Source organism: Topomyia yanbarensis, chromosome 1 (assembly GCF_030247195.1).
Source record: "Topomyia yanbarensis strain Yona2022 chromosome 1, ASM3024719v1, whole genome shotgun sequence".
Taxonomy (NCBI): Eukaryota; Metazoa; Arthropoda; class Insecta; order Diptera; family Culicidae; genus Topomyia; species Topomyia yanbarensis.
Window position 1 is genome coordinate 56320891 of NC_080670.1, and position 20646 is coordinate 56341536.

At 41.4% G+C, this 20646-nt stretch overlaps 2 protein-coding genes across 2 annotated transcripts in view; both read left to right on the plus strand.

The window, feature by feature from the left end:
* The first annotated feature begins 1560 nt into the window (after positions 1–1560).
* On the plus strand, positions 1561–9065 carry LOC131695536 (chloride channel protein 2-like). The gene is made up of 7 exons (XM_058984063.1): positions 1561–1682; positions 1751–1914; positions 1969–2602; positions 2678–2776; positions 7308–7542; positions 7604–8752; positions 8820–9065. Exons 2-7 carry the CDS (start codon positions 1884–1886, stop codon positions 9054–9056), a joined length of 2385 nt encoding a protein of 794 aa, XP_058840046.1. The 5' UTR covers positions 1561–1682; positions 1751–1883; the 3' UTR covers positions 9057–9065.
* A 10144-nt stretch (positions 9066–19209) lies between these two features.
* Positions 19210–20646, plus strand: part of LOC131677666 (chloride channel protein 2) — a 176606-nt gene continuing 175169 nt past the window's right edge. Inside the window, exon 1 of the mRNA XM_058957598.1 lies at positions 19210–19752. The gene's annotated coding sequence lies outside the window, so the exon portion shown is untranslated. The remainder of the gene's footprint in view (positions 19753–20646) is intronic.

Consider the following 20646-nt stretch of genomic DNA (forward strand, 5'->3'; position numbering starts at 1 on the left):
TTAAAACGTCCTGAGGAGCGTTTTGGTAGACGGAAACCGTAAACGGCCATTTGGCCCGCTACAATTCTCAGAAGCGCTCTCTTCCACCTGTACCATACACCCACGATGGTTTGAAGCGACTCCAAGGCGACACAAAACACCCCTGTCGAATGAGCCAACAAACACGGGACCTAAAGCACGAACATCACACGCACAACTCGAAATGTAGCCGATCAACATCTGAGCCGCACTACGAAATCGTCTGGAGAAACCCCTGCCATCTCGAGAACGACCACCCGGCGTCCCAGTACATGATTCTTCCTGATGAAGACCACCCTGATTCTGTAATCCATCCGTTGATCTCCCGAAGTCTGAAACTGAAATAATGTTCTCCCCCTGCCATGTTTGTCCACCCTACTTCCCCTGACTCTTATACACAGAAGTAACACCCCTTCCCCCCCCCCCCCCCCCCCAAATATCTTCATGAAGCATTTAGCTCTTCTTGCCTTTTCTAGTTTTAACTATTATATTATATGATCTCGTTGAAAATGCCCAACTCTACTACCACATAAAATAACTCTAATTAATGTCTCCGAATCTTTACAAAATTTAATCACGCCCTCTAATTATTTCTACTTTTAAGATAGTCGTAAAAATTTTCCCCCTTAGTTAAACATTATTTGCTCCAATAATCTCATTGCTAAAAATGTCAAACCATATTGCCATAAAAACTAAATGACCCCTCTAATCTTACGAAAATTATACTACCCCCTTGTGTATATGTATAGCTATAAATTAGCCTTAGTTTAATTTCAAAAATCAATATGTAAGCCCCTAGTTTTAAGTAATTTAAAATGTAAAACAAAACAAAATTGGCACCTTTAAGCTAACGCAAACCTGCCTTATCAAATAAACGAATTGAAAAAAAAAAAAGTCAATGTTTGTATGTATATGATTTACAGACTCCCAAACGGCTTAACCGATTGCCGCAAAAATTTGTACATAGTAGGCGTTTGTTATGGGGTGTGTTTGTGTACTATTAGTTGGAGATTATATGCCCGCCAGATGGCGCTTTGGAACAAATTGTGTTTTCCTCCTATTTCGTTGAAAGTCGCAGCAACGCGCGATGGGTATTAGCTAGTTATATATAAATCTATATGAACCGCTAACCAGGATGAATAGAAAATACCGAATGTGAAATTTTTATTTAAAATTATAAGCTATAATCTTCCAAGTTTAGCTAGAAAGCTGCTGGTGTCCTAAAATATTTTCTTTTGATTTCATGAGTTTATTAAAACTTGAGTATATCAATAACGATTGCATACTATAAACTACTATAATATAATTATTTACACTCCCAAAAATCCAGCTGGTTCCATGAATTGAATTCAACTAAAACTATCCCACGATGAGCGACGAAAGTACCGAACCACTTACCGGATCCACTAATAACAACATCGTTGAACCGGTCGCCAAAGAGCAGGTTTCGAACGAGAAAAGCAATGTTTTGGGTTACACACCAACAATGGTAAACCTAAGCTTTCGGAACTAATATGTAGAACTAAATATCATGTTGTAACAGACCCCTTTTATAGATGTGCGGAAAGTATACTCGTGATCTCGGAAAATATGCCAAAGGGGAAGCACTGAAACTAAAAAGTTTCGACTGGAAGCGGAAAAGTATGGACGAACCATGGCGCAAGGTAGCTAGCTCCCTAGTGGCTTTGTAGTTAAACGAGTTAATTCAAATTGTCTTTAATTTACGTCTTAGGAATTGAACGATATGCGTTCGAACGGTTGCTATCAAGTACTCGGTAAGGTATGGCGGAATACCCTTGGCCGAATAGAAGACGAATGGATGTTAATGGTAATGTTAGGTCTGTCTACGGCTGCTATATCTTAGCATGGATCAACTCATCTGGTTTATACATGCCAGTAAGTATTAGTCACCATGAAGTCTTTTGAAGATAACCGTATTCGTATTTGCAGGCCGACTGAAAGTGTTCAGAATGGTTCCGGAGTATGGGTTTCTTCAGTATATAACCTGGGTTTCGCTACCTGTACTGTTGATAATGTTCGGTTGCGTTTTTGTGCAGGCCGTTTCCCCTCAAGCCATCGGTTCGGGATTCACCGAGATACGTGCCATTCTGCGGGGGGTTGTCATCAAAGGATATCTAAACTTTAGCACCTTTGTGGCAAAAGTGGTTGGATTGACGTTAACTCTAGGAGCCGGGATGCCCCTAGGCAAGGAAGGGCCATTCGTGCACATTGCCAGCTGTCTTTCGCAGTTATATGGGAAAATGGTGACCTCGATCGGGTCCGAACCGGAAAATGATAGCCACAGTCTGGACCTGCTATCTGCAGCAGCAGCCGTTGGAATAGGTGCTTGCTTTGCGTCCCCTGTCGGTGGAGTACTGTTTAGCATAGAAGCAACTGCACCATATTTCGCAGTACGAAACTACTGGCGGGGTTTTTTAGGGGCGGTTTGTGGAACGCTGCTGTATCGCTTGCTGTTCGTTTGGTACGATTCGGAAACCGTTACCTTCGGAGCACTGTATGAAACGAGTTTCACTCAGGATGTTCCGTTTTGTCCGCAGGAGTTGCTTGTGTTTGGCATGTTTGGGTGAGTATTGGGTGTTTTTTTTTTATAAAAGTGAAGTGGGGCATTTTCAGCTGCAACTGACCCTATATATTTCAGAATTTTATGCGGCGTTTTGGGTGCCCTTTTTGTGTGGATTCAGAAAGTTTACATCGTGTGGATGAAATCTACTCGTATTCACAAATACCTACAGAAAACGTAAGTACAAAGCGCCATTAAATTAAATGAAAAGTGTTGATATGTTTTATGTACTCAGTAAAATTTTCATGAATCCCACCTTAGCAAACTTGGGGTTGGTTAATGGGGTTATCTTTCAATGTTTTCATCGCTTATCTTAATGAATTGTGGGATAGGGTGTATCATACTGCAGTATGAGTCCCAAAATGGTCACTCCACCTCTGATCTAAAATGCCTATTTTATACCTCACCGCGGAGCCAGCTCGAGTGCGAGCCACCTTTGTGACAACCCTATCACGAAACAACGTGTGTATTGATCAATGCCAAGATAACAATCTTATTGCGATATCGAATCTTCAACCAACAACCATGAAACCTAAAAATGAAGTTACAGTTCCAATTGGCAAAGAACATGGCAATATTTAACGGAGGCTGATTGGAAACATGGTTCTTTAAAGGTCAAAACCCTGTTGTAACCTGCGTGTTAACGTGCTGGAAAAAAATGAAGGTTAAGCTATGCAGGAAGTTCGATAGTGCGACACAGACGGACAAGAAAATTGCACAGAAAACTCAACAAGGTCGATACTCACCCACATGTCGCTACGCCCGACGATATGAACGACTAGCTCCGTGAGCGCCTAGACAATACCTACGGAGTGTGCCCATAACATTATGAAAAACTCATCATCGGAATCGCAAATGCACGGCATGTAGGAAATTAATTCTTTCGGCCAACTATTGGAATGCAGAGTCTCCGATCGATCAGTCAACTTCATCGCCGTACGATTCGTGAGTTTTACCAGGAATAATGTGCAAAAGTTTTACAAAACGATTAACAACATGCGGAGTAAAATCGCTCCGGTAGCGATTATGACCTATGGGCGGAACGGTAGTCGGTTGAAAAAGCATACAGTAGTAGTAGAAATTTAAGCTATTATTGAACAGACAAACAAGTAAAAAAAGCAGAACTATTGTCTATCGTTGATACTTTCTGATGTTCTGTACTGCCATGAACCATGGTCGATGAAGAAGACAGGCTTTCGAGTGCTCGGTGTGTTTGAGAGAAGAATTCAGTATTCAACGCTTAGCGGCACAACAGAGAATGCCGCAGACGCATAAACCACCATCAAATGTAGAAACTGTGGAACACTTTAGTAGCCCCTCGTGCGCAAGAACCACCTACCGACCACCTAGAACTTTGGTGGAGACGAAAACCGGATCTAGGACACCTCAGAATTTTTGGGAGCGTTGTTACGGTGCTCGATGTGAACTAGCCGGAAAAAGCACACAATCTCACATTCATGGCGTACTCCATGGAGCCTAACGAGTATTGATCCGTTGATTGAAACACTGAAACACGCCTGGGCTACTGCGCTGATATCAAAACGGAACTGGACGAAATTCACAAGCACGTTTCGCCTAATGGCTGTTCGAGTCGCGAGTACGTACAGAACGATATCGTCGGAGACGGTATGCGTAATTGCCAGGCTGATGCCCATCTGCATCACTCTGGCTGAGGATGTGGAATGCTACCAACGGAGGAATGCACGAAATGCAAGGAGACTGGTCATAGCGGACTAGTTGACATCGGAGCGTGTGGTCATTGAATACCTCAGGTTCGAAGAAGTTCGAAGGGGTACACCTGGAGTAACAATTGACAATATCGTCGAAGAGATGTGCTAACATATCTGGGATTCTATCAACTCTCCGAGCTGCAGAGAAAGTGGCGAACGGACCAACAAACGCCACCGTGCAGATTAAGTCCACCGCCGGGGACCACTTGGGTAAAGCGCGACGTAGCACTTGGTTCGGGTCATCGGGGCGCCAGCTAACCAGACGTCAGACTCCACCGGGTTTCTCGTGGCTAGGCTAGATCCACTGCCGTGGATTAGCGCGAGTAGATCGCGTCGAAAAGCTAGCAGTGGGTCGCTGGGACGAGAGCTTAATGGCGTCGTAATACATGGAGATGGAAAGTAAGAGAAGTGTCGATAGTTAAATGGCTTAAAGATCGAGCCGAAGATCATGTGAGGCTCCGAGATAGCTGCATAATACTCATGGAGGTCCCACGACGTCATGGGGCAACCACCCGGTTCTATAATTCGTGGGCAGGAGAAGTTAGTGTGCTGTTTGAAATGGAGTATTTATGGCCTTCGCCAATCGTCTAGATGCTAGTACAAGAAGCTGAACAATGTACTCATGAAGCTCTGTTTCAAAGCAGATCAATGTTTGTACGCTAAAGCCAGGGGTGGAAAGGTAATAATTTTGCCGCTAACTTGGACGTTGGAGGGAAATGTTGTAGACAGTTTGTGTAAAAACTGTGCTGTGCTCTGCCGATGGAACTAATTACCAGCTTCTGACGATGGCGGGAAGGCGATGATTTTTTCCGACCACCCGGGACTCCAACGGCAGTGTTTTCCTACTGGTATCGTTGGCTGCTATCCCAGCAGTCCTTTTCGATTAGCAAGGGATGTGAGCAAGGCTCTTTTGTTGTAACCTCCCTAGCAACAGGGCTACTAATCGCCGGGTCCAATCACTTCCCGTGAATGGGACAGGTAGATGTCGCAGTAAACTAACTCAGATAGATCCGTTGTCCTACTTGTTTCACCCTCCTTTACGATTAACTGTGTAGGAGAGCTATGTTCGTTAGGCTGATCCTCCTCAGTGAGGGCGGCGTGATATCACTGGGTCCCTTGTGTTTAGCCGGGGAAACGAGTGTCTCCTTTACGTTTAGCTTTCAGTTTCGGCGGTCCAATACCACAACACTCGAGTTCCCGAACCACGACCAAAACTTTTCGCCAGGATTACTTGCCGTCGCACGCGCTTTTAACTCGCTGCCTAGTGGCCGGAAACTGTCCCCAAAATAAACACCGTTTACGTACGTCTGTTATACGCCGTGGTTCGTCACTTTCTGAGCTTTTCTACGATGGCCGCCTCTAGCACAATGTAAATAAACATATACCAGCCCAATCGCATCTGTCATTGCCGAAGCGCAGCATTATCGGCACAAATTTTCAGCAAAAGGAGAGCGGTCGCCTTTCTAATTCCTATGTTACTAATTCACAAAACAAAAAAAATATCTAACCTATCTGCACGAATAAAACCGTTCACAAACGCGAAAATGAACAAAAAATTACAACTAAATGTGAACTGTACCGTACAGCAGTGAGCATAATTTTACGTAAACAAATACACTCTACGAAGTGTGTATACACAAAAATGGTAGGTATACTTCCACCCAGTGCTAAATTGTTACCCTGACGGGTTACATGATGATTGGACCGCTGCCAAACGAGTTTTAAGATATTTAAAGGCAACAAAGCAGTGTTATCTTCGCAACGATTAGTCGGTTACTCCGACACAGATTGGGCATTTGGTGGCCTGTCAAGAAGCTGTATGGTTAAGAAGGCTATTGGTAGATTTCGAAAAACACCATGAAAAACCAACGATGTTCAAAGAGGACAACCAACGACGTTTTGCTTTCGTAACCTATCAGTACGAAGGAGAAATTCATCCATGACCTAAATGAAGAAGTTGATATTGTTTCAGAACATTATCTTACTGATATTATGATCGCTGACGTCATGAAGAAACCTGGGACGGGACATGCGAAGACGGTCTTCTTTTTCCCTTACGATATTGATGTTATTTTGCAGGGAAAAATCCGCATGTAAAATAATTTCAAGTAAATGCCGATGATAGTGTTGTGCCGATGCGGCATAGATTTCTGCCGATGAGGTATTGATTCGTGCCAAAAATAATAGAGCTTGAACATGACATGAATTATGTTATCATTTGTCTGAACTGTGTAAAACAACCTTAACCATAACTGTCGAACAGAATAATAAAATTGCACGTGCCTTCGGTGCATTTTGCATATATGTTTGTGTGCATCCACACGCATCTAAGCAACATGTAAAATATGTTTTCTGTCCATTCCAAGAAAATGAAAATCGTCAAGAAAGGTCCGGTTCGCAATGACAGGCCATTGCCGGTTCGCGGTGTCAGTTACTTTTTTTCACTTTGCACGTCCCATCCTAGGAAGAAACCACTGGGTCCGGCGAAACATGGGCGTTTCTTCAAATTTTTGGGTCTAGAGTAGTTGTAATGAAGTGGCAAAGAGTTGAGGAGGGGCGTGGAACAGTGCAGCGGTTACCATTTCATTAGCAGATAGTGACAAAGAATTCATCTAAAACGGAAGTCGCCATCTTGGACTTCAAAATGGCTTCATACATCCATTCCTGTCATGTATTATCAGCCTCATATTGTTAAAGTTACAAAGAATGTATCTAAACCGGAAGTCGCTATCTTGGATTTCAAAATAACTTCAGATAACGATTTCCATTTTTGAGGATATCGATCATGATGATGATGATGATGATAGTATCAATAGTAGTACATATTTCAGGCGTAACTCCCAATACATACATAATTTGTCGAAAACATTTCGATGAATCTCTCCAGTAGGTATACTTATTTTCTAGACTTTTATCGAATTCCAATTTGACAAAACAAACACACACCCATTTTTTACTGTTCTACATGTTTATTATAGACGTCTACTATATCCGGTAATTATTTCGTTCATCATTGCCACACTGCAATACCCGAACGGCTTGGGACGGTACACCGCAGGCGAGCTAAACGGCCATCAGCACTTCCATCACTTATTTTCCAACTTTACCTGGAGCAAATCAGAGCTGGACCCCAAGGAGGCACAGATTGTAGCCCAATGGACAACACCGCACACCAGTGCCATTGCCAACTTGTCCATCTTTCTGGCATTTTCGGTACGAATCTCAAACTACATTTTTTCACATGTATTTCTAACCCACCTTTCCACCACCACAGTACTTGTTCAGCATGATTGGTTCAACGATGCCCATTCCTTGTGGAATGTTTGTTCCGATGTTCAAGATCGGAGCCGCCTTTGGTCGGCTTGTAGGCGAATCAATGCACGTGTGGTTCCCATTGGGGCTTCCGTATGGAGTCGGCCTGTTGGCCCCGATTGTTCCCGGTGGGTACGCCGTAGTTGGGGCAGCTGCTTTTGCTGGAGCCGCCACACACACTGTTTCCGTTTGTGCGATGATCTTCGAGATGACCGGACAGATAAAATACCTAGGACCGGTAATCGTTGCGGCACTGGCGGCAAACATTGTAGCTAGAAAATTGCAACCATCGTTGTACGATATGTTGGCATATATCAAACATTTGCCCCACTTACCGGATGTTTCACCATCGTCCGAATCGGACATGTACAACGTCTACGTTCAGGATTTCATGGTTGGGGATTTGCTGTACATCTGGAAAGGAATCACCTACCGAGAGTTGGTTGCCATTTTAGAAGCTAGCGCGAATCTCAGAAGTCTACCTCTTGTGCAAGATCCCGATGAACCAATTCTGCTGGGAAGCGTAGAGCGTGTCCAGCTTCTCAAGCTGATGGACAAATGCATGGGCAGAGTTGCGCGGCAGGAAGCTGCTGCCAAACGGTGGCTAGAAGAACAAGAACAGAGAAATCGTAGACCATCTGTGTTTGAAATTTTTCCTGATTCCAACCAGAGTTCGGAGAACCTGGACGAAGAAGAGAAACCTTTGAAAAAACGTCCACTTCTGAAAAGATTTCACTCTACTCCAAGTGGAAATGCAGCTCAAGAATCGGACCAAATTCCCAGGTCGCGAAGTTACCGGAACCTCTTTAAAAAAAATTCTTCCGTACCCAGATTACATCTCGATCCGGAGATTGGTGCGGTATCTGCCAACAAAGTGTTCATGACTCCTGATCGTCATTTCGATTTTCTACCAGACGAACGAATACTCTGGTTAGAACAACAAATGTCGAAACCCATCGAACTACACCTTTTACAGATCGACCCGGCTCCAGTGCAGCTGGTTGAGAATACTTCTATTTTCAAAGTGCATCGGATGTTCTCCATTCTAGGAATAGACTCAGCGTACGTCACCAACTTTGGTTGCTTGGTTGGGGTAGTTGGTTTGACGGAGGTAATGTTGCGTCTGGATTCTGATTTGACAAACTACTGATTTACAACTTTTTATTTGCTTATTTTAGTTGAGAGCAGCCGTTGAAGCTATCAACAAGGGCTCATTGGCTATGGAAGCTCTGCGGGAGAAACGTGAGGAGGAAGCTCTAACGCAGCGTAGTAAGAAATCGTCTGTTCTGGTAACACCTGTCACTGTAAGCAACAGAAAAAACTCAAACACTATTGGACTTTTGGTGGATTTGCCATATGTGGACGATATTTTGGATGTTGAAAAGTTCAGCGAAACTCAGAGCGTTGAGCAGTAGCGATTTGAAAGTCGGTTTATATCCGTGACCTAGATAAGTGATTAATAGGTGATCTATTGGTTTTAATTTATAAAAAAAATAAATATTATTATCTTAGGTTCTGTGAATTCTGTTCCCAATTCTGAAATCCGCATGCTACAAACTTTTATAGCTCCTATGTTACTATGTTTTAATTGCCGCAAGGCTCTACTGTATCGATTTTGTTGGCTAATTTCGGTTAATTTGAGACTAAGAGAAACGAAAGCAATGAAGTAGAAAGACGCATAGGTATTATAGGGCGAATCAGTTATAAACTTAGAACAGAAAACTAGGCAGGCTCGTATGGCCATGATCGAAAGGGAATGTGAAGAGTTTTTGCCTTCTGTTAAGTAGGAGTTGGGCGTGGCACCCAAGTCTACCGCATGGTCATTGATAGAACATAACTCATCATCATGTTTTACTGCCGACAAAAGAAACCTTACAATAACAGTGGAGGCTCCGACGGCAGGAGATTGTGATCCCATCTGCCTGTTTCCCTGGCGATGCGAATGCAGCACCACCTTCTAAAATCGATGCCCTCATAAAGTACTGCAGAACCATAAACAAGCCCTTTATCATTGGATGTGATGCTAATGCACGTCGTAACAGGACTTGTGAGGCATCACAGAAACTTGCCTGTCGAATTTTCACATCATCTCTAATTAAATGGGTTATCAACCCCTTCGAACCCCATTCTTCCAATATTTCTACAAAAATCGGCAGACATAATTCTTCCGAATCTACTAAACATCCTGAGATCCAGTCTTATGCTCGGGCACACACCTATAAGCTGCAGAGAAGTTAGGGTAATATTTATTTCAAAAACAGATAAAAAGACTTGACACTACCCAAGGCCTTTGGACCTATTAGTTTGACATCAACACTTCTGAAACTGATGGAGAAACTGGGGGACCACTATATTCGAACGGAGCACTTATCGAAAGTTCCGCTAAACATATACCAGTTTGCATATCAAAAGGGCATCCACGGGAACAGCCCTACATACTTTAGTCACACTTATTGAGAAAACCCTCGATTTCAAGGATATAGCAATTTGCGCTTTTCTTGACGTCGAGGGTGATTTTGATAACACGTCCTATATATCAATTCACAAGGTTCTGGCAAAAAGAGGAGTGGAAAAATCGATAGGGGACTGGATTCTTGCAATGGTCAGGAGTCGAGAGATAACAGCAACTTTGGGAGACACGAAAGTAACTATAACAGCCCATAGAGGCTGCCTCCAGGTAGGCGTGCTACCACCCCTGCTCTGTTCGCTAGTGGTGAACGATCTTCTCAATGATCTGACTGAAATGGGTTTCGAGATTGTTGGATATGCAGATGCCATTGTCCTGAATGTGAGGGGAAAACATGAATCTGTACTATGCAATCGGATTCAATTAGCCCTGAACTTCATCATGACATGGTGTTTCAAACAGGGACTCAGCGTGAACCCTGCCAAAACGGTTATTATACCGTTTTCCAATAGGAAAAAAACTGAAGTTGGTTCCCCCAACGCTCAGTGGAACTACAATCAACTACGCAGAAGAAGCGAAACACCTAGGTGTTATCCTAGACAAAAAAACTGAATTGGACCTCGCACCTGACATACGCCAATAATAAAGCAACAACAGCACTGTGGGCGTGCAGTAAACTCTTCGGGAAAACTTGGGGTCTCAAACCGAGGTTGGCTTACTGGTCCTACACGACCATCGCCACGATTAACTTATTCCTCCATTATGTGGTGGCCCAAAGTTAAGCAAAAGACCGCCCAAACTAAACTAACTAAAGTTCAGAAGCTAGCCTGCCTCTCTATCACAGACACTATGAAATCAACACCCACTACAGCCATGGAAGCCATGCTTCATCTACCTTCATTGCACAAACATGTTATGAGGGAGGCGAGACTTAGCTCTGAGAGTTCTAAAGGGTAAACCACTACTTGATGGGGATTTTAATTTTCACATGAGTATAATAAATGAACTCAAACTAAACCCTGTCTTGACTACAGTTCAAGATAAAATGGAGGCTTAACCGAACTTTGATATCTCATATGAGGTCCACATAGTGGATCGTCAGATTTGGGATGTAGAGGGTCCCATACTACCTCATGATACAATATCATTCTATACGAGTGGTTCTAAAATGTGTGAGCTGACTGGCTCGGGAGTCTACGGACCAAGAATTAAAGAAGCGTTATCAAAAATATGAGAAAGTGGCCTGCAGTTTTCCAGGCAGAGGTATTGGTATATGCAATATACACCTGCTCAGAGGTCTGTAGGAAACGAAACTACAGGTCGTCGAAATGTGAGACCAAACTGGTTTGGGAGTGCATCACATCTTAACAACAACTGACACCTCGGAATAAAGTAATGATATTCAGGGTACCTGGCCACCAAGTAATCGATGGTAACGAAGTGACCGATGAATTAGCCAGGCGTGGTTCATCACACATGTTTGTTGGACCAGAACCATTTCTAGGTATATCTACCTGTGCAATCAAACTAGAACTTTCGGCTTGGGCAAGAGACCAACTATTAAACGACTGGTGTAACATAGAAGGCGCTCGACAAGCTAAGCAATTCATACATCCAGATACAACGAGAGCCAAAAAACTAATGGATCTAAAACGTAGAGATTTACGTATAATCACAACTTTATTTACGGGACATTGTCCTGCTAAGTATCGTCTGAAAAAATTGGCAAAAGTCAAGATGACAATTGTCGATTCTGTAACTACGAGTCTTAGAGATCGGAACATATTCTCTGCCATTATGCAATCCTATTTCTTAGAAGGGAGCGATACTTCGGAAGGCATCTTATGACGCCTCACGAGGTATGACATACCTGTCCCAAATGGATCATTAGCTACATTAATAATGTACTACCCGGTTGGGACGATGCATGTGGACAAACAAACAACTCGCTTCCAACTGCATTGGATTCGGGTAATTTGTAACATGTAGAGCAAACATGGGCAGCCACAAAAGATAACCTGAATAGTGGTCGCAATGACGAAGTTTTCCCTAACAAAAATAAAGGTCGAATCCTCGGAAACATGGCAGGAACCATATGTTGTTGGTTTATTTAGTACAGATATTACCTAAATTTTAAGGTTATATAATCACTTTGAAAATCATCATCCTAACCCCTAATAATGTGCCATTTGACTCAGTTCGTCGAGATAGGAAAAAGTCTGTATGTGTGAGTAAGTGTGTGTATGTGTGCGTATGAGTGTTTTTTATAGTAAGGTTTTAAAACCTTCAAAAGCCTGGCCTGTAGTGTATTGGCACTGTGTGGAACTCACGACTCACGTTCGTGTCTAACCACTAAAACTCTTCTTACTCTTTTTACGCCCCCATGGAACTACGTCAAGATATTACTTAGTGGGGGGACACGTTGTGCCTTCGTCGCACCTATTTCTTCTGCTCTATTTCGAAGCCTCATTTGGTTCATGAAATGGCTTGACCTTTGAGCTTTGATCTTAACTCTCGAGTCTTCTCTAGGTACTTTTCTCCATCTATTACAACGCCGTTTAGCTCTCGTCCCCGTGATCCGTTTAGGTGCTGATTCGTTGAGCCATTTAGCTCCTGTTTCCATGAGTCATTCAGCATTCAGCCTTATCACAATCTACTTGGATAGTAGACCTCTCCACTAACGTAACAATTTCTCCCTACACATATACCCCCTTTCTTGAGCCATTAGCTCCCTGTTTTATCAATATCAACTCGGCTATTATCCTACTCCGATTGAGAGTTCCCCGGCAACGGAATTTCTCTCGGTACCGGTGTTTGTTTCGTGAGGCAATTAGCTCCTATTTTCGCCCCAATTCTGTCAGGTAGCCCACAGCGGCGAATCTACCCTACCATGAATTCCCCGACGATATATTGCTCTCGATATGTTAGTGTCCGTGAACCATTTAGCTTCCTGCTTCGCCCTTGTATACTCCTCGGTGGTGGACCTAGTCTACTCAACGGGCCAGCCAGTAGGTGCTGAGGTCTATCCAGCGATTCCGGGTGGAGCGTAGCTTCCGGTTCAATGGCGCTCCAACGACCCACTGCTATTCGACGAGATCTACTCGGTCTAATCCGCGTTTAGTTTAATACAATTATCCAGAGCTTCTGCCTTCGCTTACCGGGATATCACCTGGGATAAGTCACTTGCTTAGACGTTCACATATGTCGTGTGAACTGTTTGGAATTGTTTATATCTAACTAGTGCTAACTTGGGTACTAGTTTAGGTACACTGTCTAACTAGACACCCAGTTGGTGCTAGTTACTGACGAGATAAATTCGAAAATTTTGGGAATTAATTTTGCATAGTTCCTCGATTTAATCGGTAATGATTTCATGTACTTTAACTGATTCTAATTTTTTCTTCTGCTTGAAGAGTTCAACGTTTACCGCCAGAATGTTTTCAAGTTTTGGTAGCCTAGCTTGCTTGTGAGTAGGCTCGCCATCGTCGATCTGTAGCCATTCTTCCTGCTCCGGTTGATTATTTTCTGCAAAACAGATCCCAGGAAAAATTCGTTATCTGAATCAATATATTGTTCCTCTTCGAGAAACTTCAAAAACATTTCGTCCATTTCTGCTGTATCCATTTAAATTCAAATCAAAAACGTAATTCACAAATTTCACGCTGATATTTAGTTACCCATTACAACCAAAAGCACTTATATTCATTCACAAAGAAGTAAAAGAGGCAACTGACCCTAAGGTTTACTCTTCTGCAATCAAAATCAAAAAGAAGTAAAATTTGCTATCTTCATCTGACATTAGAACTATAATATACCTACTTATTTCAATTTTTTACTCGGATACTTTCATTGATTTACGAGAAACCGGACCAATATGGTTGGTCATTTATGAAAATAAAAAAATGTATTCAGCAGAGTTGTATGAAATACAGTCGTGATTCGCTGGTTGGACACTTTTTAACTGGACTGCTTTTTAGTTGGACCTCCGCTGGTTGGACCATTGTCCAACTAAAAAGCATCTGAACGCCAAAATCTTTGTCAAATTTACTTTGACAATCAATCTGACAATATTTAGAGATGTGAACAGATGCATTTACACTGCCAACATCTCTTTTGGAGAGTTTTTGACATTTGTCAGTCGGTCCAACTAGCGAATCAAATTCGTTAGTTGGACAAGGCTGTGGCCCAACCAGCGAATCACGACTGTATAATATGAAACAATTTTGCTGAAGAGATTATGTATCTATCTTTTGGTGTTAATAGATATTTGTGGCGTTTTCTATGATACATCCCTGAAAATCCTTTTTTTTTAAAAAAACTTTTCTTTGTAATTTTTAGAATATCAAATTGTTCTAAGATTTTGTCCGGCATAAGAAATTTATTTTTATTTCTTATATCTGTGGAGTTTTCGAGAGTTTTAGTGCCCAACATTTTGATATGAAATAAAATTTCAATCCGCAAATTTCCGCTGACAAAGCCGTATTCATTCAAATCTATAAAGCAAACGCTATCAAATCCAGGGTTTACCATCCAAAAATTACATCACACAAAAAATTAGATAAAAAGAGGAAGTGTGAAGCACGTTGTTACATACTGTAGAGGGGGTGCTTTAACATAGCTTACCCACTAGAAAAGGGAATCGAACATTGGAAATATTCCAATATTATTTTTTTCAATACTAAAATCTTTTAATTTGGATTAAAATTATAGTAATCTCCACTTGTGTCGCTTTCAGTGACTGTGTTGTAACCTGGCCCGAACAAAAGATTTTTCGCATTCTTCCCGACAACGGAGTAGTGTTCCTCTGATTTATGAAATTAGCCCGCGGATCAGATGTCTCCAACAATCAGAGTACTACACCTGTGTTGGTTTCTACCCTGCAGAACTTTCGAGTAGTCAGTAGTTTCGTATGTCTTAGTTCCTAGATTGCTGGGTTTCTACTGCCAATTGACCAATAGGAATGAGGAATGACAAAACCACTTTGGCCCCATGAATTAGGATTATATGTATCGACGCCGGCAATCATACAGATCAACGATAATTTGCGCGGTTTTAAACGCATATTCATCGAACTTTCTACGGTCGATTTCACACCCTGAAAATAATAAATTATATTCTTAATATTATCACAAGAATTAAAAGCATGTGTTTATCAGAGGTTAATGTTTCAAGGATTATATTAAGTGTGGAATGGTTGGTCTTGTGAAAGCTACCAGGAAAAGCTTGTGGTTGCCTCCAAGGCTTAGCTTTCTAATTATGTGTTGTTTCAACAGCAAAATACTTGTTAACCCTTTCATGCCCAACTTTTTTCTAGTGTGTGTAGGGTTTCAAAACTATTTTTTCTTGGAAACGGTGGGGTCAAAAAACACGAAAAACCTTTTCTCATAAAGGTAGGTGTTTCCCTTGCAGTGCTAGAAGCTGCTCACTGTACCGTATTCCAACTATAAATCTTCGCGATTTTATGTGGCGTACAATCGACACTTCAACAGGAAATTTGCCGTAAAAGAATCTATTTTTGCTTTGACTGTCAGGTTGTCCTGAGAGCACTTAGCTCGGCAGATTCGAGATCGAAATTAGTAATCGCATGTCGAACTCAAGTCGAAGAACTCAGCATTTCAAATGCTATCTATCGTCTATGAGTACCTAGTCTTTCCGGTATTACTGGAAATGAATGCTCGGATGAATTGGCTTGAGCGAGCGCAGCGACTGACTTCGTTGGTCCTGAACCAGTTCTATAACTGTCGATAAGTTGGATAAAGCACAAGATGCGCTCTTAGGCTTCATCCGAACATGCCAGCCATTGGCGGATCTTGAAAACTTGCGTTCAAACAAAAACTTTTCTGCCGGATGTGAGTCCGAAAATGTGACAGAGTTTGCTGCATTTTTCCAAGCACAATTGTAGTATTCTAGTCAGGGCACTGACTGGACACTGGAAACTCAGTTATCATATGGCTCTTATGCAGCGTGCTGAATATTATTCGTGTGATCTTTGTGAATACTTTTATGGAACTTCATTTCATTTGATATGTAACTGCCCTGCAGTACTGCAATTGCGTATCCGGATTGCGGCACAGAGAGCTGAAACTCAAGGATATTTATTGTTCCTAACCCAGTGTGGTAAAGAGCTATAGATTAAGCTGCATTTGAATATATCTTCGGGGGTGTTGTCGTTCTTTTATTTCAATATCCCCTCACAGGTGTTGATATATATGTTCTCTGTGTCTTCATTTTACTTATCCCTAACCTTACCACTTCCCCAATTCTTCCCACCAAATCTCCGATCAACATGGTGAACGTGCCATTTGATCCAATCGCTGCTGATTCCTAATTCCTGAAAAAACTGACTGGTACCGAGTGATGTTTCGGTTAGCCAATCACAGAAGCCCTGGGTCGCTGACGAGTATAGGGAAACGAACTCCGAGGGGCAAGCACTAAATCTTCAATACCACGCAGTGCCAAAAATCTTACACAATTAGTTACTTTAAGTACCATAAAGTACATTAAGGTTCAACTGAGAAAGCTGGGAAAAACGGCCACTTCGAAAACGAAAAAAGCAGTTTTTTTACACACCGCTGCAAAAATCTTCATGAAAATCAATCAGTGATATTCTACCAACGCTCCGAATACATTGATTCATTTTCATGAAAATTTTTCCAACGGTACGAGAAAAAACTGCTTTTTTCGTTTTCCCAAATGGCCGCATATTGAAGCGTTCTCAGTTGAACCTTAAGTACCGCAAAGATTTAAAAAAGTACGCATCACATTCATTAATCAATTCAAGTTCATGAAGTAATTACTTTAATTACTGAAACGATTTTAAGTACAGCGCCCTCGTACTTTAAATACCCAAAATATTTTTATTGCCGTCAAGATGTAATTTAAATACTTTAATTACGTACACATCGACATTAACTAGATTAAGTACCTTATTAAGTACAACAGAAGTATGTTTAAATACTTTCATTACTTACTTTAATTATATTCAAAATACGTTGGTATTTTCAATACGACGCACTCAAACCTACTAGTGCTGGCCCCTCGACGAACTCTGTCTTTTTGGCATGAGAGCCGAACGCCAATGAGGTATGCAATTTTTTCTCAAAGGAAATATAATGGATTTCAAATTTTGTAATTATTTTAAAAATTGTTTAGTGTAACGGTTAATTCAAAATATTTCTTTCCAAAAACTGCAGAATTGAAGAGGTTAAAATCGAAGAAATGGCAGTTTTGCGATCTAGTTGCTGTTTTGTTTTTTCGCTATTTTTGCTTAATGTACTGGATTCTAAGGTGTGGCAATACAATTGCTCTCTCGCTCGGTCTCTGTAAAGCACGTGGACAACAGATATATAGAAATAAAGTCGAAATTTATTACGTAATAAATTTACAGAAATTGAGCGAGAGAGCAATATAGCATTGCCACACCTTAGAATCCAGTAACCTTGATTTCCGGTGCTAACCGCAATATAAAATCCCAAATAAACTATTGTTTTCGGCACCGGCGAAACCACTTAAACCACCGTATTGTTTTGATTTCAAGCGGAAAATTGAATTGCCTTCAAATGGCCTAGGTTTATGAAAATCTATCCTGATCTACCGCATAGCACTTCAGGATTGAATCAAAACGATCATTGCGATGCTACCTGCACAACTATGACCTCCTTGATAGTGCACTGACTGGTAGATTCAGCTTCGTAGGGCATCGCATGAAAATTTTTAACCTACCCTTTTGGACAGTTCAGAGAGCTTGTTTACATCGACCTAAGCCTTTTTTGAATTCCACCACAGTACGAGAGACTGGGTTGGAAAGGCATTAAAATTCTAACACATTGTAAAGAAACTTGCTGAACGGTGACTTTTTCTTCTTCGGCGACGTTTTTCCTTCTCCTACTTCACACAACGATTTTGGACAGGGTCGGTGGAAGCCTTGTTGGGTCTATAGAAAACTCTACGCCTGAAAAATACTCAAAGTATTTATTTTATTTTTAATTGAAATCACCTGTCACTTTAGAGATTTATTACGATAACTTTCAAAAGGATTAAGATTTTTGCTTTTTTTAAATAGTTCATATTAAAAAATTCATTTAATTCCTATTTTGTGTACAAGAAGTGACTATTTTCGGACTTTTCATCTTTCTTAGGCTACCCCTCCCATCATACGCTTCACCCTTTTAACCCTCAGTCTTTTACTCCACACGTGGGTTCAAGTTTCGTCAGCCCTGCCTTCGAAATAGGTGACCATAGACTCGACTTGTCCCTAGCTTCAAAACGACTTCTTACAGACAGATGTAATTGGACATCAGTTCTTAGTGGTTCTGTAATGTCCAAGGAGTTCGAGTAACTTACTTTAACATAAAATATTTTTAGCATTTAATTGTCAATTTCACTGGTGAGGCAATTGGCAAAACTTTTTTTAACAAAGTTTAACAACCTTTTACATTGACGTAAACTGAATCCATCACTGGTCATACTTTACCACAGAGAACAGCGTTAGTGTTTTGAGAATTCTTCAATCAAATGCCTAAATAAGTAAATTATTTTATGTTTTCGAAGATGGAATTCTGTTCCCTGTGACTTTACTTACGAAAATCATTAAAATACTAATGACTACTATGTCTGGTTTCGTATTTAGCGGTGTCTAAATGTTATTGTTTATGAATTATCCAAAGAAATGAAGGACTAGGTTAAGCCTTATTCAAATCAAACTAGTTTACAAATATTCAAACAAATACCCTTCCACAAAACTCATTATCAACTATTGAAAAACAAATGCGCTAAAGATCGCTTTAGCATCATCTGTAACATCAGCTTTCTTACAGCTTATATCCGCGTCATTTCGTAGTAAAATTGTCTCCTATCTCATTCATACCTGCAGCCATAACCGCAGCTCTAGCTGTTATTCCTCAATTTTTGAATGAAGATGGTAAATCAGAAATGCTTACCAAAACAGAACACAAAATGGCGGACTCAGCCAGAAATCGATCACAACGGAACGTGGTACACAGTACTTTCCCCCATCGGCCCGTGCAGACCAAACCCACAATCAACGAACATTCGGGTCTTCATTCGGGTAACAGGGCACGATCGATCCGATCGCACGAATATACCGAAGTAGAGACCAAAGAACTTTAGGTTTTTTTTCTCGGATTCACTTTGCCTGCCTGTACGATGAGCAGTAAAGCAACGTTCGTCGGACGTTGGACGATTGTGGCAATTTCGCTGCCAAATCGCCGCTCGGAAGTAGTTCCGGAATATTCCAGATCAGCTGGCGGTGCATTCTCAAGTGGTTTCCAAATGTAGCGTGGTCGTCTAATTCTGCCGGTTATCGTGTCTCAGTACTAAGCCCGCTTGTCGGACGGTGTGTTTACAAATAAAAGAGAAGAGCCGGGACGGAGTGCTTGTCTGTGCGAAAAATAGATACCGATGCGGTTTGCTTACCGATCGGTGCGAGTGTTGTGTGTGAAAGCGAGCTCTGGATGTCCCGTCATCCGTATACAGTTGATGTGGTTGTCTCTAACGTTATCCGAGAGTGCAGTGCGATGATCTAGTTGTCCGATAGGCCGGATGGAAGAGGCGCGGCGGAATGACATATTATCGCGAATTGGAAAATGTCACCGAGGCCAAGTTCAGTTAATTACCGACAAGTTGTGATGTGATTAAGTGCCACTGAGCGGACCTAGGGAGGTGTTAAGTGGGATAGGCGAAAGGTAAATTAGATGATAAAGAATTTTTTATTCGTTTTCACTGTATGTTCTGACCAATGTTATGAATTCAACTGGAAAGCTGACCTTGGGACCTCTTAAGGTTGCACAGAGAATGCGCAAAATTCGCAAACGAAAAAAGCAGTTTTTTTCCACACCGTATGTCAGATCTTCATAAAAATCAATCAGCGTATGTAGAATGTTGTTACAGTACTGCTGATTGATTTTCATGAAGATCTGACATACGGTGTGGAAAAAACTGCTTTTTTCGTTTGCGAATTTTGCGCATTCTCTGTGCAACCTTAAGTTATTAGCAAAATAAGTACTGTTATAAAAGCGATTCTAAATTCACCATCATCGCTATTATGTACTATTAGATTTCTCCTAAAAGCAAGGTCTTGAAATTTCAGTAGGGGTTCGTGAAGCAGATTGAAGTAGAGATCAGTAGGGTGAATCTAATCTGCGAAGGATCATTCTAAACCATTTTATTTCATCTCTCTTCCACATGATTCTCATTATGTTATATTTTGTATGTTTATATAGGGTAAATGAGCCAGTTATGACGGCATAAAATTTCCTCGCGTATCATTTACAATATTAGTAGTACGACGTACTACGGAACGAAGCGGGAAGCTCTACTAGTACAGCCACTCGAGCTATGGTCTTGTCGTGAATGGAGAACTATACTCACTGAAGCTCTATCAAAGGCAAATTTGGAGCTCAGAACAATGGACAAGCTTGACGACACCAATGCGTACTCTTTGTAGGGTGAGACTCCGTTGTATGGAGAAAAGTGAACTTGACCACATCGAGTGAAAGCAAATCTTTTTTGGTTGCACACAAATGTGTAAAACATGGGCTCAATTGTTTATATCGCATTGCGATTCAAATTTGTATTCA

Coding starts and splice junctions, on each gene's coding strand:
- LOC131695536 (XM_058984063.1), top strand. CDS start 1,884: ATGGATCAACTCATCTGGTTTATACATGCCA. Junction 2,777..7,307: donor CACAAATACCTACAGAAAAC/GTAAGTACAAAG, acceptor TGTTTATTATAG/ACGTCTACTATATCCGGTAA. Junction 7,543..7,603: donor CCATCTTTCTGGCATTTTCG/GTACGAATCTCA, acceptor CCACCACCACAG/TACTTGTTCAGCATGATTGG.